Source organism: Medicago sativa, chromosome 2, assembly GCF_051527215.1.
Source record: "Medicago sativa cultivar Bolivia chromosome 2, Bolivia_mono, whole genome shotgun sequence".
In the NCBI taxonomy this organism is placed as follows: Eukaryota; Viridiplantae; Streptophyta; class Magnoliopsida; order Fabales; family Fabaceae; genus Medicago; species Medicago sativa.
Genome location: NC_140750.1, coordinates 19211263 through 19227038, shown reverse-complemented (window position 1 = coordinate 19227038; position 15776 = coordinate 19211263). Strand labels below are relative to the sequence as shown.

Genomic DNA, 15776 nt, shown 5'->3' with positions numbered 1-15776 from the left:
TCTTACTTATTGGATCATACAACTTGTATGCTCCAGTTGAATGATAACCAAGCAAGATCATTTTCTCACTTTTATCATCCAACTTGCTTCTCTTTGCATCTGGAATGTGCTTATAGCAGATAGATCCAAACACTTTCAAGTGTTTGACACTTGGTTTTCTTCCACTCCAAGCTTGTTCTGGCACTTTGTTCTTCAACTTCTTAGTTGGACATTTGTTCAAAATGTAAGTAGTTGTACTGACTGCTTCTCCCCAAAACATATGAGGCATATTCTTCTGTTTCAACATACTTCTGGCCATGTCAAGGATTGTTCTATTTCTTCTCTCTGCCAAGCCATTATGTTGAGGAGTATAAGGAGATGTCACTTCATGAGATATACCCTCATTGCTGCAAAATTCTTCAAAACTCTTAGAGGTATACTCTCTACCACCATCTGTTCTTAAAATCTTAATTGATTTTCCACTTTCCTTCTCAGTTAAGACTTTAAATTTCTTGAACACTTCTAAAGCTTCACTCTTTAACTTTATAGTGTATAACCAAAGCATCCTGGTATGCTCATCTACAAAGGTGATAAAGTACTTGCTTCCACCTATTGTAGGTACCTCAAATGGGCCACAAATATCAGAGTGAACAACCTCTAGAGCAGTTTTAGACCTCTTAGGCTTCTCAGACACAAATGGGAGCCTACTTTGCTTGCCCTTCAAGCATGTTTCACAGTTTTTCTTATTTGCATCCAAAACTGGTAAACCAGATACTAAATTCTTAGTGCTTAAGTATGATAAGCTTCTAAAATTTAGATGACCATAGCTCATGTGCCATAACCAGTTTACACTTTCATCAGAAGCAGCTGACATACACACATCTTTGGCATTTTGAATGCTGCACAGAAAGGTTCTATTCTTTGTTAACTTTGACTTCAGTATCAGATTTTGTTGCTTATCATATAGATTCAAGGTGTTGCCATGCATAGTGACTGAAAATCCCTTTTCAATCAGTTGCCCAATACTCAATAGGTTGCATTTCATTCCTGGAACCAGTAACACCTTCTCTATCAATGCATTTCTTCCATCCTTCATCTTTATAGCAATGTCACCAATACCTTCTGACTCAAGATTTCTGTTGTCTGCAAGTCTAACATTTGTTTTCCTTGAGGAATCAAAGTTAATCAGCCATTCTCTATGTCCAGTCATATGATTGGAGCACCCTGAGTCAAGGTACCAATCTTCACAAAGTGGATTTCCTTCACATGTAGTAGCCATCAGCAAAACTACTTCAGAATCTGAACCATCTTGTGCCATGTTTGCCTTTTCTTCACCTTTCTGATTTCTCTTTCCATCTTTCTTGTGCCAACATTCATCAACATAGTGTCCAAACTTATCACAGTTGTAACACTGAATCTTTCTCTTATCAAAATCTTTCCTTTTGTTCTGATTTTGACCAGAAGCTGCACCAGACTTTGAATTTTCACCCTTTTCATCAGGCTTACCCCAATTTCCCTTCTTGGATCTTCCTCTCCCTCTTTGCTTTGAATTCTTGTCATTTCCATCCTTCTTGATGGTTTGTGCTTGCAGAGCTTCTTGGGCACTTCTTTCAATTACTAACATCTCATGAGCTTCAAGTGATGATTGAAGTTCCTCAATCTTCAGAGTTTTCACGTCTTTGGATTCTTGTATGGCAACTACTATGAAATCAAATTTAGATGTGAGAGATCTCATTATCTTACCCACAACTTGCTGATCTGAAACTTCTTCTCCACATGCCTTCATCTGGTTCACTACAGATTGCAATTTGGAGATGTAATCATTGATCCTTTGATCTTCTTCCATCAGCATTAACTCATACTTTCTTCTCAATGACTGAAGCTTCACTTGCTTCACATTGTCACTTCCTTCATAGTATTTTGCCAGAATATCCCAAGCCTCTTTGGATCTTGTTATCTTTGAGATCTTCTCAAAGTGATTAGAATCCACATTCTGTTGGATGTAGAACAACGCTTTGCAATCTTTCTTCTTCTGTTCCCTGAACGCAGCTCTTTGAACATCAGTTGCGTTTGCAGCAAGATCTTCATATCCATTCTCAACCAATTCAAGAACATCTTGCGCGCCAAATAGCGACCTCATCAATGCACTCCACCTTTACCAATTCTTCCCATCAAAAACCAGTATTTTTGTACCAAAACCTCCATTGTTGGCCATGATTGCTTCACAAAAAACCTTTGAATCTTCACACTTCACTCGTGTTTCCCAGAAAATTCACCCCTCACAATGTCTCTCGTATTTCCCAGAATGAAAAACCAGAGCTCAGATGCCAATTATTAGCGCAGCAATTGGTTTCTTGGTGTGAAAGCAAACTGAAATTTGGGTTTCAATGGAGAAGATGAAGTTGGTTAAGGTGATGATGAGTTTGTTATGATTTCGAGAGAGAGAGAATATTGAAGAAAAAATTGTATTCACATTATTATGGAAGAGTTACAAGCATTTATATATATACAATGACTTAGAGATTAAGTCTCTTGTAACTAACTATTAAATCTTTGTAACTAGCTGTTAAAACTTTGTAACAAACTAAACAATCTCTGTAACAAAACTGATCTCTTTGTAACAAACTAAACTCTTAAGTGTTTGCTAATCATGATTATGGATTAAAACACACAAACTAATATATGCTTGATGTCTACTTCATTCAAGACGAGGTAGGATCTTATCTTATCCTGAATTGTTAAATCCATATTACATTATTGTACGACTAATATGTATTGATCGAATGAATTTGGGCAACATTATCATGTTCTCCTGGCACAAGACATGACTTGATCTAATTATATGTGTGTGCTATAAAGTATTTTAGACAAAATTAGAAATACAAAGACATCGTTATAGTTTGATCTTTGATGCCTTCCCAACCATGTTATCATCCCATTAAACTAACAATCACGTGCAACCCGTACAAAATAACATGGAAAACAGATAGAAATAAAGAGAATGATATGATAAGTAAATGATGTGATCATGAACTGACACACACAAAATAGGGGGCAGCTGCCCCCACTAAACTTTTTAAATTGGTCATAGTTTCTGAATAATGTTATCATTTTTCTCTAGTCAAGTGTTGTATCCATTAAGAATTATTTTATTTTTGAAGAATTAAATGTACAATTATGTGAAAGTTAATTAATGAAAGCTTGTTTGGCTACGTACATAAAGAAATATGTTTTTTTTTTTCTTTGAGAGATAAAGAAATATGTTTTTGATAGGGTTGAAAATATAAAAATTAATTCATTAAAGGAAAAAAAATACGAAGTTTCTCTATAATTCCACTGTCACTAAGTTTAGTGAAGGTTTAGACAAATATCTTAGTTGTTTTTCTCTAAATTCTTCTCCTTGATTTAATTTTTTTAGTAATCTTTTCGTTTGTGCTATTTTTATAAAGTATATAATCTTTTAGCCACCATGCAAAATTTCTAGAACGAAAATGAGTGTAGAGAAATTAAAGGTGTATATGAAGTTGCTCTTGGTGTTAAGAGTTGTTTTGATGATGTTTGATTAGACTAGGTATTAAGTGTTTTGATGATGTTTATTGTTTACATGTTCATATTAATTAGTATATGTTAAAGCACCTAGCCATCCATGATTTTATGTTCCTTCAACGTGTTTTGTGTGTCAATTTTTTGGCAAAACTCTTTCTCTAGGTCTTTGGATCGATTAAAGATTCAATTCATTGATATCCTCTGATCTTCTTCCTTGTTGTTCATGAGAATATGAATCATATCATGTATACTATGAATCATATCATCTTGATTCGAATCAAAATATTTCAAACCCTCTGAATCTATTCATTTGTGTTCTCTGGTCTTCTGATTTGCTTGGATGAATCGTATCATTGTTCTTTGATTTTGTTCAATCTTCATCTGGAAATCATTGATTCGATTCACACCATCAATATTCATCTGGAAAATCCTTGATTTGATTCATATGTTCTTTGAATCACATCAATCTTCGTAGCTTCAGATTTTCCTCTTTCCACGTGTCTGAATCGATTCATACTTAGTATGATTCAAATCATGTCGTTAGTTTTACCACAAAAATTGCACTTATCACTCATGTCTATATATAGCTACACACACACCTTCCAAATCACTGAATCAATTGGCAAATATCATTATTGAGTCTCCAACCCTCTCTTTTACTTGCTCTTAAGATTAAACACTTTTTCTAAGATCTTTGTAGAATTTGAGGCATAGATTGCTAGAGTGTTATAGGAGTTGTACATTGGTTTCTTTCAAGGATCTTGATTGAGGACCAGGGGTCTAAAGGAAAATAAGGATCTCTTTTCTCCTCCAAGGGGAACTGTGGGTGTTGTTTCCAATCTTCTCAACGGTTCAAGGGACTCCAAGCTTCGGACATAGCAAAGACGAATTCACAGTGAAGCAATTCAAGGGATTGCATGGAAGCTTGAGTTTCGAAGACCTAGAGGCTCTCCAATTTCAAGAGGAATTGTTGAAGATTGGTGGTAGTGTGGTTGCTTATGATTGAAGATTAGGGAATCAAAGGAATCTTTTGTAATCATAACAATTTGTAAACATTTTTCAACATAATGGAAGTCCTTGATAAAGACATTTTCTATCAAGAAGAGTGGTTATACCATTAGCGAGGACGAACAAGGGAACCGCTATAAATCACAGTGTTCTTCTTCTCCCTATCCTGTTGTAATTTTTGCATATTAATTACATATGAATTCCTTGTTGAAGACATGTTAGATTGATTGTGAGCTTTTGCTTTTACATCACTTAATCTCAATTACTTCAATTGAGATTCTCACAATCTAGTTTAAAGTAAGCTTCAAACAAAGTAATTCATATGCCTTATGTTCATCAGTTATTAGTGCGATTTTTTTTTTTTGAACAAGCTATTAGTGTGATTTGTTGTTAATAGGTTTGATTTAAGATTGTTTAGTTTTGGAATTTGAATGTATGTGTATTGACTATTGATTTGCTAGATAATATTCATTTTTTGAACCTCTCAATTCAGCTTTTAATCTGATTTACTCCATAAGATTAATTTTGATATTTAAAAATTCAGAGATTCATGTTTAGAGTTTTTTTTTAATGATTTATTTTGTGTGTCATTTCAATCATAATAATCATTTCTTTTAAATAGTCAATAACTTTTTTAGAGAAACTATTTAAAACAACTTCTCATTTGAAATATTTTTAGATTGTTTTTTTTCATGTTCTTATCATAAAAAAAGTGACAAACATATAATTTTTTTAAGAGTGGTTATTTTATTTAAAAATATTAATTTTTTGATAATAAAAAAACTGTAAACAGTGACAAGAAAAAACTGTAAATAGATAGGTAATAATTTTCAGATGTATTAACTAAACGTTGATAAGTATATTTTTTTAACAAACATTATTTTTTATTCTTTTCTTAACTCTCATGTTGGGTAAACGTTGTTTGTTGTTGATCGTGATCATACTTGCACACTTATAATAATTTATATTAGATATATTTTATATGAAAATGATAACACTTCCTAAAAAAATGAAAATGATAATACTACACCATTTATGACTAAGAAGATATCGCCTTCAAGATGTTCTGCTCATTGGGATTGTACCCCGTCTGACATGAAGTCTCTCATTATAAGAGATAAACTTGGAGGTTAATTTCCTCCACTTTTTCCTTTTTGTTTTGTCTCGTTACATTATAATACCACGGAAAAAAAAAAACGTTAAGATAAGTATAGTATATTTTCAATTAGATGCACTTTTTCATATGTCATTTGAATGAATTTCGATTTACTTTCTGTTTTTTTTTTTTTTTAGATTTTTAATTTGTAATTTATATATTCTTCTCTTTTAAACATTCATGTTATCAAATTTTGGCATTAAAAGTAATTTGGTACATCGTCATCTGAGCGAATTATGTTTTACCCTCCACCACATATCGTCTGTTTCATACAATTAGATGTCACGAAAATAAAAAAAAAGGGCTAAATTACACCAGAGATCATTTGAGTTTGAGGTTTGTAAAAGATAGGTCATTTAAGTTATTTTGGTCACACATAAGTCTTTTAAATTTGTAATCGTTTCAATTTAGAGATTCTGTTAACCAAATGTTACAAAAAAGATGATGTGACAGTTAAGTGTATGATGTGGCATGCACCCTCGTTAGGCATCTTAGAACATAAAAATCCAAAGGAATCCATCCTTGCAACCAACTTTGACCCCCTCATTATCATTCTTTATCAACCTCAAATCGAAACCGTTATACACAATAATTGTTAACAACTTCCTTGAACTCTTCCTTTGACGAGAATTACATCCTAATGTATGTCGTTTACAAACTTATTGTCACATCATACACTTAACTGCCACATCATCGTTTTTGTAACGTTTGGTTAACAGAAGGACTAAATTGAAAATGTTTACAAACTTAAAGGACTTATGTGTGACCAAAATAACTTAAAGGACTTATATGTTACAAACCTCAAATTTAAATGACCTATGGTGTCATTTAGCCTAAAAAAAGAAAATAATCTTTAATTCAAATTACTTTAATTCTATTTATAATAAAAAATCACAATTTATAAAATATATTTATTGCTTAAAAGACTTTTGTTAATGCACGTAAAAAAACAAAAATAAACCAAATCACGCTCAAATAACAAAGGATAAAAATACTAAAAAAAAAAAAAAAAATCTCTCTTCTCTCTTCTCTCCTTTCCACACTCTAGTTGTCACCATTTTTCTTCTTCTTATCCATCGAAAAGGGATGATTTAAGGTCAATTTTGACCCAAAATCACTCATCCAAAATGTTTTTCCTTCTTTTTTAGTTAAGTAAGTGATTTTCACATATTTTTAGTCTTCTGTCGTTTGTTTTTGTGATTTCTTCGTCTTTGCATGACTCTTGCTTTTATTTCTTGTCTTTGTGTGGTGTGTTTATTGATTTCTCGTTTTAGTGCAATGTTTATTTGATCCAGGTTGAAATATTAGTTTTGAGAAAGTACAGATCCAATCAATGACTTTAATATCACAAACGTTGCAGATCCAGAGATATGAGTATTCTGAATGCAGATCCAGAAATATGAGTATTTTGAACATTTGAATATAATCATATTTGTAGGCATAAATATTTCGTCATTTAATGCTTTTAACATTGATGTTGTAAGTTTGTTCGCAGAAACATCTTTTTTATTTTTATCAACTTTAAATTCGTATTATATCGATGTATTCTATCACTTTCCGTAAAAAAAAACTAATAAAATGCATTTAACCTATATACGTGTTTGTGAAGAAAAGTTACCGTTATGAGCTAGCATTTGTTTGTTTAATTAAGACAAAGATCTAAAAATACGTTATAGTACTAAGTTAGTCAAATTATAACAACTAAATAATCTAATCCTTGACTTTATCATGTAGAGATTACTTGCCGCCGTACATACCAGACACGAAGCCTATCGACCCATCGCATCACACTCACAGAACCAAAAGCTACACTCCCTTCCCTTCACTTTCACCCTTCTAATTTCATCCACATAAACAACCACGATTCATTTTTCTCTTTCATCTTCAAAACACTGAATGGCTTCAACTAGTAGAGGAGGAGCAGAAAAAACTACATCCTCCTCAATTTCTCAACGCCATCAACTTCAAATTACTACAACAAAAGAAACTGAACAACAAAATAACAACGTAAACAACAAATCAATGAAGAAAGCAATTGCACAATACACTGAAGACGCACGTCTCCACGCCGTTTTCGAACAATCCGGCGACTCTTTCGATTACTCTCAATCCATCCGTCTTACTACAGCATCCGTACCTGAACAACAGATCACTGCTTACTTAGCCAAAATCCAACGTGGCGGTTTTATTCAACCTTTTGGTTCAATGATCGCTGTTGATGAACCTTCTTTTCGCGTTCTCGCTTATAGCGAGAACGCACGTGATATGCTTGGTATTACTCCTCAATCGGTACCTTCACTTGAGGACGATGATGAGTCATCGTCCTCAGGTTTTAATATAGGTACCGATGTGAGGTCGCTTTTTACTCATTCTAGTGGTGTTTTACTAGAGAAAGCCTTCTCGGCTCGAGAGATTAGTCTTATGAATCCTATTTGGATTCATTCTAGATCTACTGGGAAGCCTTTTTATGGTATTCTTCATAGGATTGATGTTGGTGTTGTCATTGATTTGGAGCCTGCAAGATCCGAGGATCCTGCTCTTTCCATTGCTGGGGCGGTACAGTCTCAGAAATTGGCTGTACGCGCCATTTCTCAGCTTCAATCACTTCCTGGTGGTGATGTTAAGGTTTTATGTGATGCTGTTGTTGAGAGTGTTAGGGAATTGACTGGTTATGATAGGGTTATGGTTTATAAGTTTCATGAGGATGAGCATGGTGAGGTTGTTGCTGAGAGTAAGAGGATTGATTTGGAGCCGTATATGGGTTTGCATTATCCTGCTACTGATATACCCCAGGCGTCAAGGTTTTTGTTTAAGCAGAATAGGGTTAGGATGATTGTGGATTGTAATGCTTCTCCTGTTAGGGTTTTTCAGGATGAGGCACTTGTGCAGCCGGTTTGTTTGGTGGGGAGTACGCTTCGTGCTCCTCATGGTTGTCATGCTCAGTATATGGCGAATATGGGGTCGATTGCTTCGTTGGCTATGGCTGTTATTATTAATGGGAATGATGAAGACGGTGTTGGGATTGGTGGTACTGGAAGAAATTCTATGAGGCTTTGGGGTCTTGTTGTTTGTCATCATACTTCTGCTAGGTGTATTCCTTTTCCTCTTAGGTATGCTTGTGAGTTTCTTATGCAAGCTTTTGGGCTTCAGTTGAATATGGAGCTTCAGTTAGCCGCACAGTCGTTGGAGAAGCGGGTTTTGAGGACGCAGACTCTGTTGTGCGATATGTTGCTTAGGGATTCTCCTACTGGGATTGTTACTCAAAGTCCTAGTATCATGGACTTGGTTAAGTGTGATGGGGCTGCTTTGTTTTATCAGGGAAACTACTACCCGTTGGGTGTTACCCCAACGGAGTCTCAGATAAGGGATATTATAGAGTGGTTGTTGGCCTTTCATGGTGATTCGACGGGTTTGAGTACTGATAGTTTGGCAGATGCTGGTTATCCCGGGGCTGCTTCTCTTGGGGATGCGGTTTGTGGGATGGCTGTTGCGTATATCACTGAAAAGGATTTTCTTTTCTGGTTCAGATCGCATACGGCAAAAGAGATTAAATGGGGTGGTGCAAAACATCACCCAGAGGATAAGGATGATGGGCAGAGAATGCATCCTCGTTCTTCCTTCAAGGCCTTTTTAGAAGTGGTGAAGAGCCGTAGTATGCAGTGGGACAATGCAGAAATGGACGCAATTCACTCCTTGCAGCTTATCCTGCGAGACTCGTTTAAGGAAGCTGAGAATAACGATTCAAAGGCTGTTGTGCATACCCATATGGCAGAGCTAGAGCTGCAAGGGGTGGATGAACTGAGTTCTGTGGCTAGAGAAATGGTTAGGTTGATAGAAACTGCCACTGCTCCCATATTTGCTGTTGATGTCAATGGCCGCATCAATGGGTGGAATGCAAAGGTTTCTGAATTGACGGGACTTCTGGTAGAGGACGCTATGGGGAAGTCTTTGCTTCATGATCTTGTGTATAAGGAGTCTCAAGAAACTGTAGACAAGCTTCTTTCTCATGCTTTGAAAGGTATTCTTTCTAAATTTATGGTTCCATGCCGATTCATTGGATTTATTTGTCAGAGAACTCCGATTAAACTATTATTAAGAAGATCATACTGTTCTTCCATGTCTTGTCGAGTCCTTCCTATCTGTAATTAACAAACATGATGGGTAGAGTTTAGAAGGTTTGGTGAATACTTCGACTGTAATTAATATGCACACAGTCTACCTCAAAGCAATTTTTTCTAATAAAATGAATGACGATTTTTCCGAATTCCGGACCACAAATGAATGCACAATCATGCTATGAATTGTCTAAGTCATAGTCATTGGTAATTCAGTAATGACTGAAATTTGGGCATATGTTTCAACTGTGTAACCATGCCATGCTTATAAAAATGGAAAAGATAGAAGAAAATAAAATAAACACAATCGAATCCAGATGTCACGATGGTTGGGCTTTATGGTCTGCACGGGTTGATTACGAGTATGTGGGAAGGTGGAAAATTGGGAATGTAAATCACCTTACACTTGTTCGGTATAACATATATGATATGTTGGAAAATAAAATGAATATTTTCTCTTTGGACCCTAACTTCAGTTAAAAACCATTTTCACTTTCCTCCATCTTTGGCTTTCCTATTTTCCACCTACTCTCTATTCAAGCAGATTTAATGCCATTGAGCTTTGAAGTAAACTGCTACCTACTGCTATAGAATGTCTACTTTGGCTCTAGTAAAAAGTAAGATATTGGTAACTGATGGTACAATTGCATAACTTGAATTTAATTTAGTACAGGTGAAGAAGATAAGAATGTTGAGATAAAAATGAGGATGTTTGGCCCGGGGAATCAAAATAAGGCAGTTTTTATAGTGGTGAATGCTTGCTCCAGCAAGGATTATACAAATAATATAGTTGGAGTGTGCTTTGTTGGTCAGGATGTTACTGGTCAAAAAGTTGTAATGGACAAATTCATTAACATACAAGGTGACTACAAGGCTATTGTACATAGTCCAAATGCATTGATCCCTCCCATTTTTGCATCGGATGATAACACATGTTGCTTAGAGTGGAACAATGCTATGGAAAAGCTCAGCGGTTGGAGCCGTACAGATGTAATTGGAAAACTGTTGGTGGGAGAAGTTTTTGGTAGTTTCTGTCAGTTGAAGGGTTCAGATGCTATGACAAAGTTCATGATTGTCTTGCACAATGCACTTGGTGGACAAGACACAGACAAATTTCCATTTTCATTTGTTGACAGGCATGGAAAGTATGTGCAGACTTTCTTGACTGCAAATAAGAGGGTTAACATAGATGGTCAGATCATTGGCGCTTTTTGCTTTTTGCAAATTGTGAGTCCTGAACTTCAACAGGCTCTAACAGTCCAGAGACAACAGGATAGTAGTTGCTTTGCTAGGATGAAAGAGTTAGCTTATATTTGTCAAGAAGTAAAGAATCCCTTGAGTGGCATACGCTTTACAAACTCTCTTCTGGAGTCTACATGCCTGACTGATGAACAAAAGCAGCTCCTTGAGACTAGTGCTGCTTGTGAGAAGCAAATGTTAAAGATAATACGGGACATTGATCTTGACAGCATCGATGACGGGTGAGTTTTCTAAGCAATCATTTAAAATATTTTGATTGTTCTAGAAGGCAATGTTAGAGTTATATAATTTGGCTATATAAATCCAGCATCATTCATGTGAAATCCTCCTAGGCTTGAAGCATGACGAACTACAGACTAACAATTCAAAGCTATGTTACACAACTCCAGATTTTAAAATAAATGGTACTTTCACATGGGATTAGGGTAGGAATAGGGTTGGACATTGTTGCCGCACAGTATGTAAAGCTGTGATTATTTCCAACACTAGATGTTTATGATTTGTTTGTCGGATATTCTTACACATATAGTGGAAGAATACCACATGACCTATTTGGTTTGAGAAATGTTTCCTGTTTCGAATTTTAGTTACACAAACTTTACCGTGTTTTAATCATGTATGTTTGATCTAATTTGTTCATTTGTAGCTTTCTGTCCTTTTCATATCGTTCATCTAACTAAGTTTAAAGAATCACAGCTTATGATGTTTGTAAGAATTTGCCCTTATGCTATTATTATTATTCTCTTCTCCTCCCAAAGTGTGAAATTTACCTTATGCAGCAAACACAAGGTAGTTTATTTTAGAAGCTCTTTCTGACTGGCTTTGTCTGAATATCTGTTTATCAATGTTGTGAAGTTTTTCCTTGATTTGATAACAAACAGCAACATCTACCATATATTGATTATCCGTGACTATCAAAATACCCGGTTTTACATGATTGATTGACAGCGATGTGAATAAATCTCATTTTACATACGTAGTTCCTTCTGGCTAGGATATGTAGGTTTTATGCATCATGTGAAGTGAATATCAAATATCAATTCTTTCCCTGTTTACCATACTTTGCTAATTGGTTGATCCTCTCATGTTTTGTGTCCTTTTCTATGTTATCTTCAGCGTGTACCCTTTGCTTTAATGTCCTTCTAAACTTACTTAGAGGAAGACAAGATTCATGTATTTCTTTTCTTTTTTATTTAGGTCCCTGGCGCTTGAAAAGCAGGAATTCTTGCTCGAGAATGTCATAAATGCAGTTGTTAGCCAAGTAATGTTATTGCTAAGAGAAAGAAATTTACAGTTGATTCGTGATATTCCTGAAGAAATCAAGACATTGGCTGTTTATGGTGATCAATTGAGGTTTCAACAAGTCTTGGCAGATTTCTTAATGAATGTGGTGCGCTATGCACCATCTCCAGATGGTTGGGTAGAGATTCATGTATTTCCAAGAATAAAACAAATTTCAGATGGGCTCACTCTTCTGCATGCTGAATTTAGGTATGCAGGCATAACCTTCAAGTCATTTCCATTATTATTTTTCCTCAAATAAGTGGTGTACACTTAGATATGACAATTACAGCCTATATAAGAACCTTGGGTTCAAATCCAGTCTTAGTAAATGTGGAAGGTGAGCGCTAGGATCACTCTCTTTCCAACACTCCCTGTCTTATTGGGCAAAATCAATGTGGGTCCAACACTTTGGAAATAAGTCCCACATAAAGTGGTGAGACCCACTTCGGTTTAATCCAGATGGAGAGTGAGTGTCGAAAAGAGAGAGTTCCTAGCACCCCTCAGTGTGGAATATAAATTATGACGGAGTACCCCAATCCAAATACTTGTTAACAATATAAATGCCCATCAAAACTTCTCTTCAACAATTACCAGTATGATCATGTGATATTTGAATATTTTAAACCTGTATGTATTGTTATCCTGAAATTTGCAGATTACTGGATAGAGCTTTTCTGTACTTTTAATCCTCTCTAGAAAAACCTTAAAAGAGTTGTTTTATTGACTTCCCTTTTGATCGCTTGACAAAATTCTTTCTTTCCAAATTGGAAATATATTCCAATTCTTGGATGTATATATTTTCACTTGTAATTAAGTGCCAAAATATGGGTGTTTTTCTATATATTCAACTCTCACTAAACAAACAAGTACTACTTTCAAATGGATACTGTTTCAGGGATTGTGTTTGTTGGTAATAGGACTCACTCCTAAGGGCAGAAGTTGTATAATATTAGTAAATTGTATTTAATATAATAATTAGTAACTGTTACATCTGCAGTAACTGCTATCTGCCGAACTTCCATGTAACTGCTAGGTAGTCAGAATTATAAATATATTCTGATAGGGAAAGAGGGGGCATTGGGTATTTTGTATGTGGGTTGGTTTGGGATAGACTAGGCTCTCTAATTCCTAGAGGTTGGTTACATTTCTGCAGTTACTTTCCTGTATCAATAATAATACACGTGCATTCCCTTATTATTATGCAATAATCTCCCAAATACCCTAGAATTATCATTGGTATTTATTCATATTTGAACCATATCTAACAGTGTTTTATTTCCATTTTTTATTGTGAAGGATGGTATGTCCTGGTGAAGGTCTTCCGCCTGAATTGATTCAAGACATGTTCCATAACAGTAAGTGGGTGACTCAAGAAGGTTTAGGGCTGAGCATGAGCAGGAAGATTATAAAGTTAATGAATGGCGAAGTCCAGTATGTCAGGGAGGCAGAACGGTGCTACTTCTTAGTTGTTCTTGAACTACCTGTGACGCGGAGAAGCTTAAAAAATGTTAATTAGGAATTTTGCAACTGTAATATTAAAGTCCGAGCGCTATTACTCATGTTAACCATTAGATAGTTTGTTGCCATATATATACTCAGCTCGTGCTCACCTAACAAGACAACTTAGGGTACAACCATTTGAACAAGCTGATTCGGCAACTTCTCCCAATTACATAAAATTCTTCTAGCCAATTAGATTGTTGTTTTGCACCCTGGCAAAACTTGTTCAGTACAACATGAGAGGAGCTGTTGATTTGTAGCTAAATGTAACCTGAAATTTTCCTGATAATGTTATGGCGTGCACCTTCATGGCCAAGTGGGTGTCCAGCGACAAATTTCAAGAAAATGCGTACATCATAGCTGTAATGGACTCCACTCCATGGTTGGACTGAACTGCATCCGTCTCCAGCATTATCCTCTGTACTGAAAGTAACTGCTTATATCATGTTTTTCCTAGTTCGCAAATAATTGTGTATGCCAAGGTGCCAAGGTGTGTTCCCTGCCTGATTTATTTCGCCATCACTGTACATCCCTTCCTTATCTGTAGTTAGAGCTAGGTTATCATGTAGTTTTTGGAATGCTGTGAAAGCTAGCTTCACTGAATAAAAAATAATATGTAACCCACTCACTGCTACTCTCTGAGTGTTCGTACTCTGCACATTGATAAATGAAAGTAGATGGTCACATTGGAACTGACTTCTTCTGAGTTTGGACTAATTTTATATGTATGTTAGGGGTTTGAGTCCTTTCCTAGATCATGCCATGTTTTATAGTATTAGGCAAACTTACATTAAAAGATTAATTAGTCACAGCTGCTGGTAGAGAAAGCATTATGGAGTGAGGTGAATGTCGTTACAGAACTCCTAAGCAGTTGCTGATTAAGTGGAAGATTTAATGAGCTTGAAAATTTGAGTGGTATTTGTTCCTTGGTTTCCTTTCAAAAATGGCAATTATTGGTAGAATGTTTTGTTTTTTTTTCTTCCTATTTTCCAACTTCATATGAAGGAATAAGAAAGTTCAACAGTTATCCAAGAAGTTAAGGTTTGACATTCTCATGATGGAATATGGATGATGGAACACCAAGTAGAAAACATTTTTTTTACAGGAAAAAAATATTCTGTATTTGATCCATTATATTATATATATTTAACAAATTGGAACCAAGCATGGATTCCTTCGTGCTCTCTGAACTCTCAAGATGGTTCTAAACCTCTAAGCTATGAGGTACTGACACAAACACGTCAACACTATTAATGTTTTTGAAATTTATGTGTGCACAGCAATTAGTTTTATTAAAAAGAAAATTTTAAAACAAGACTTTCTAGTATTTCACCTAAAATCTATCCATCTTCTACCGAAAAACTGAAAATGACGCAATCAAATTTAAGATATTTAACACAATCATTATTCATTAACCATCATCCTCAAATATTATAGAAGATGAAAATCTTTGTAAATGAAAAGACGTGCATATGTACGAATTTTTCAATTATCTAATTAAGCCACAATTATATCAGTTTTAAAACTTTTTTGTTATACATTTGTGTACATTATCACCACTAGATGAGTCTATGACGTCTTCGAATGTCCAAGGCATGGTGGATATCGGTGGCGGGTTTCCGCCATCACCAATTTTCTAAAGGATGGTGGCGCCACAACGCTATACTTGGACATGATGGTGCCATATGTCGGCTGGTGTGTCAGAATTTTGGCCATGGTCCGCCATCGATAACATTGGTTTAAGGTGTGTTGAAACAAATAAAAATTGATTTTTAGGACACTTCTGAGTTATGTGACATGCTTTGTATGAGTGTTGAGTACTAACGCGTGTCTCATAATAGAATACCATGGAGTGTCGGTGCTTCATAGCGTAGGCAATCACCATCCATATGCAAGGCTTGGTAACAGCCTCTGAAATTATTTGAAGT

General features: G+C 35.4%; 1 protein-coding gene across 1 annotated transcript; it reads left to right on the top strand.

The window, feature by feature from the left end:
- Positions 1-7569: 7569 nt before the first annotated feature.
- Positions 7570-14544, top strand: LOC146945250 (phytochrome B-2). Its single transcript, XM_085743592.1, has 4 exons — positions 7570-9707; positions 10478-11285; positions 12262-12555; positions 13645-14544. Exons 1-4 carry the CDS (start codon positions 7586-7588, stop codon positions 13862-13864), a joined length of 3444 nt encoding a protein of 1147 aa, XP_085599718.1. The 5' UTR covers positions 7570-7585; the 3' UTR covers positions 13865-14544.
- The last annotated feature ends 1232 nt before the right edge of the window (positions 14545-15776 follow it).

Excerpts from the sequence above, each read along its gene's own strand:
- LOC146945250 (XM_085743592.1), top strand. The coding sequence starts at position 7,586 with ATGGCTTCAACTAGTAGAGGAGGAGCAGAAAAAACTACATCCTCCTCA. Across the intron at positions 9,708-10,477 it reads TCTTTCTCATGCTTTGAAAG|GTGAAGAAGATAAGAATGTT; the intron begins GTATTCTTTCTA and ends AATTTAGTACAG. Across the intron at positions 11,286-12,261 it reads CTTGACAGCATCGATGACGG|GTCCCTGGCGCTTGAAAAGC; the intron begins GTGAGTTTTCTA and ends TTTTTTATTTAG.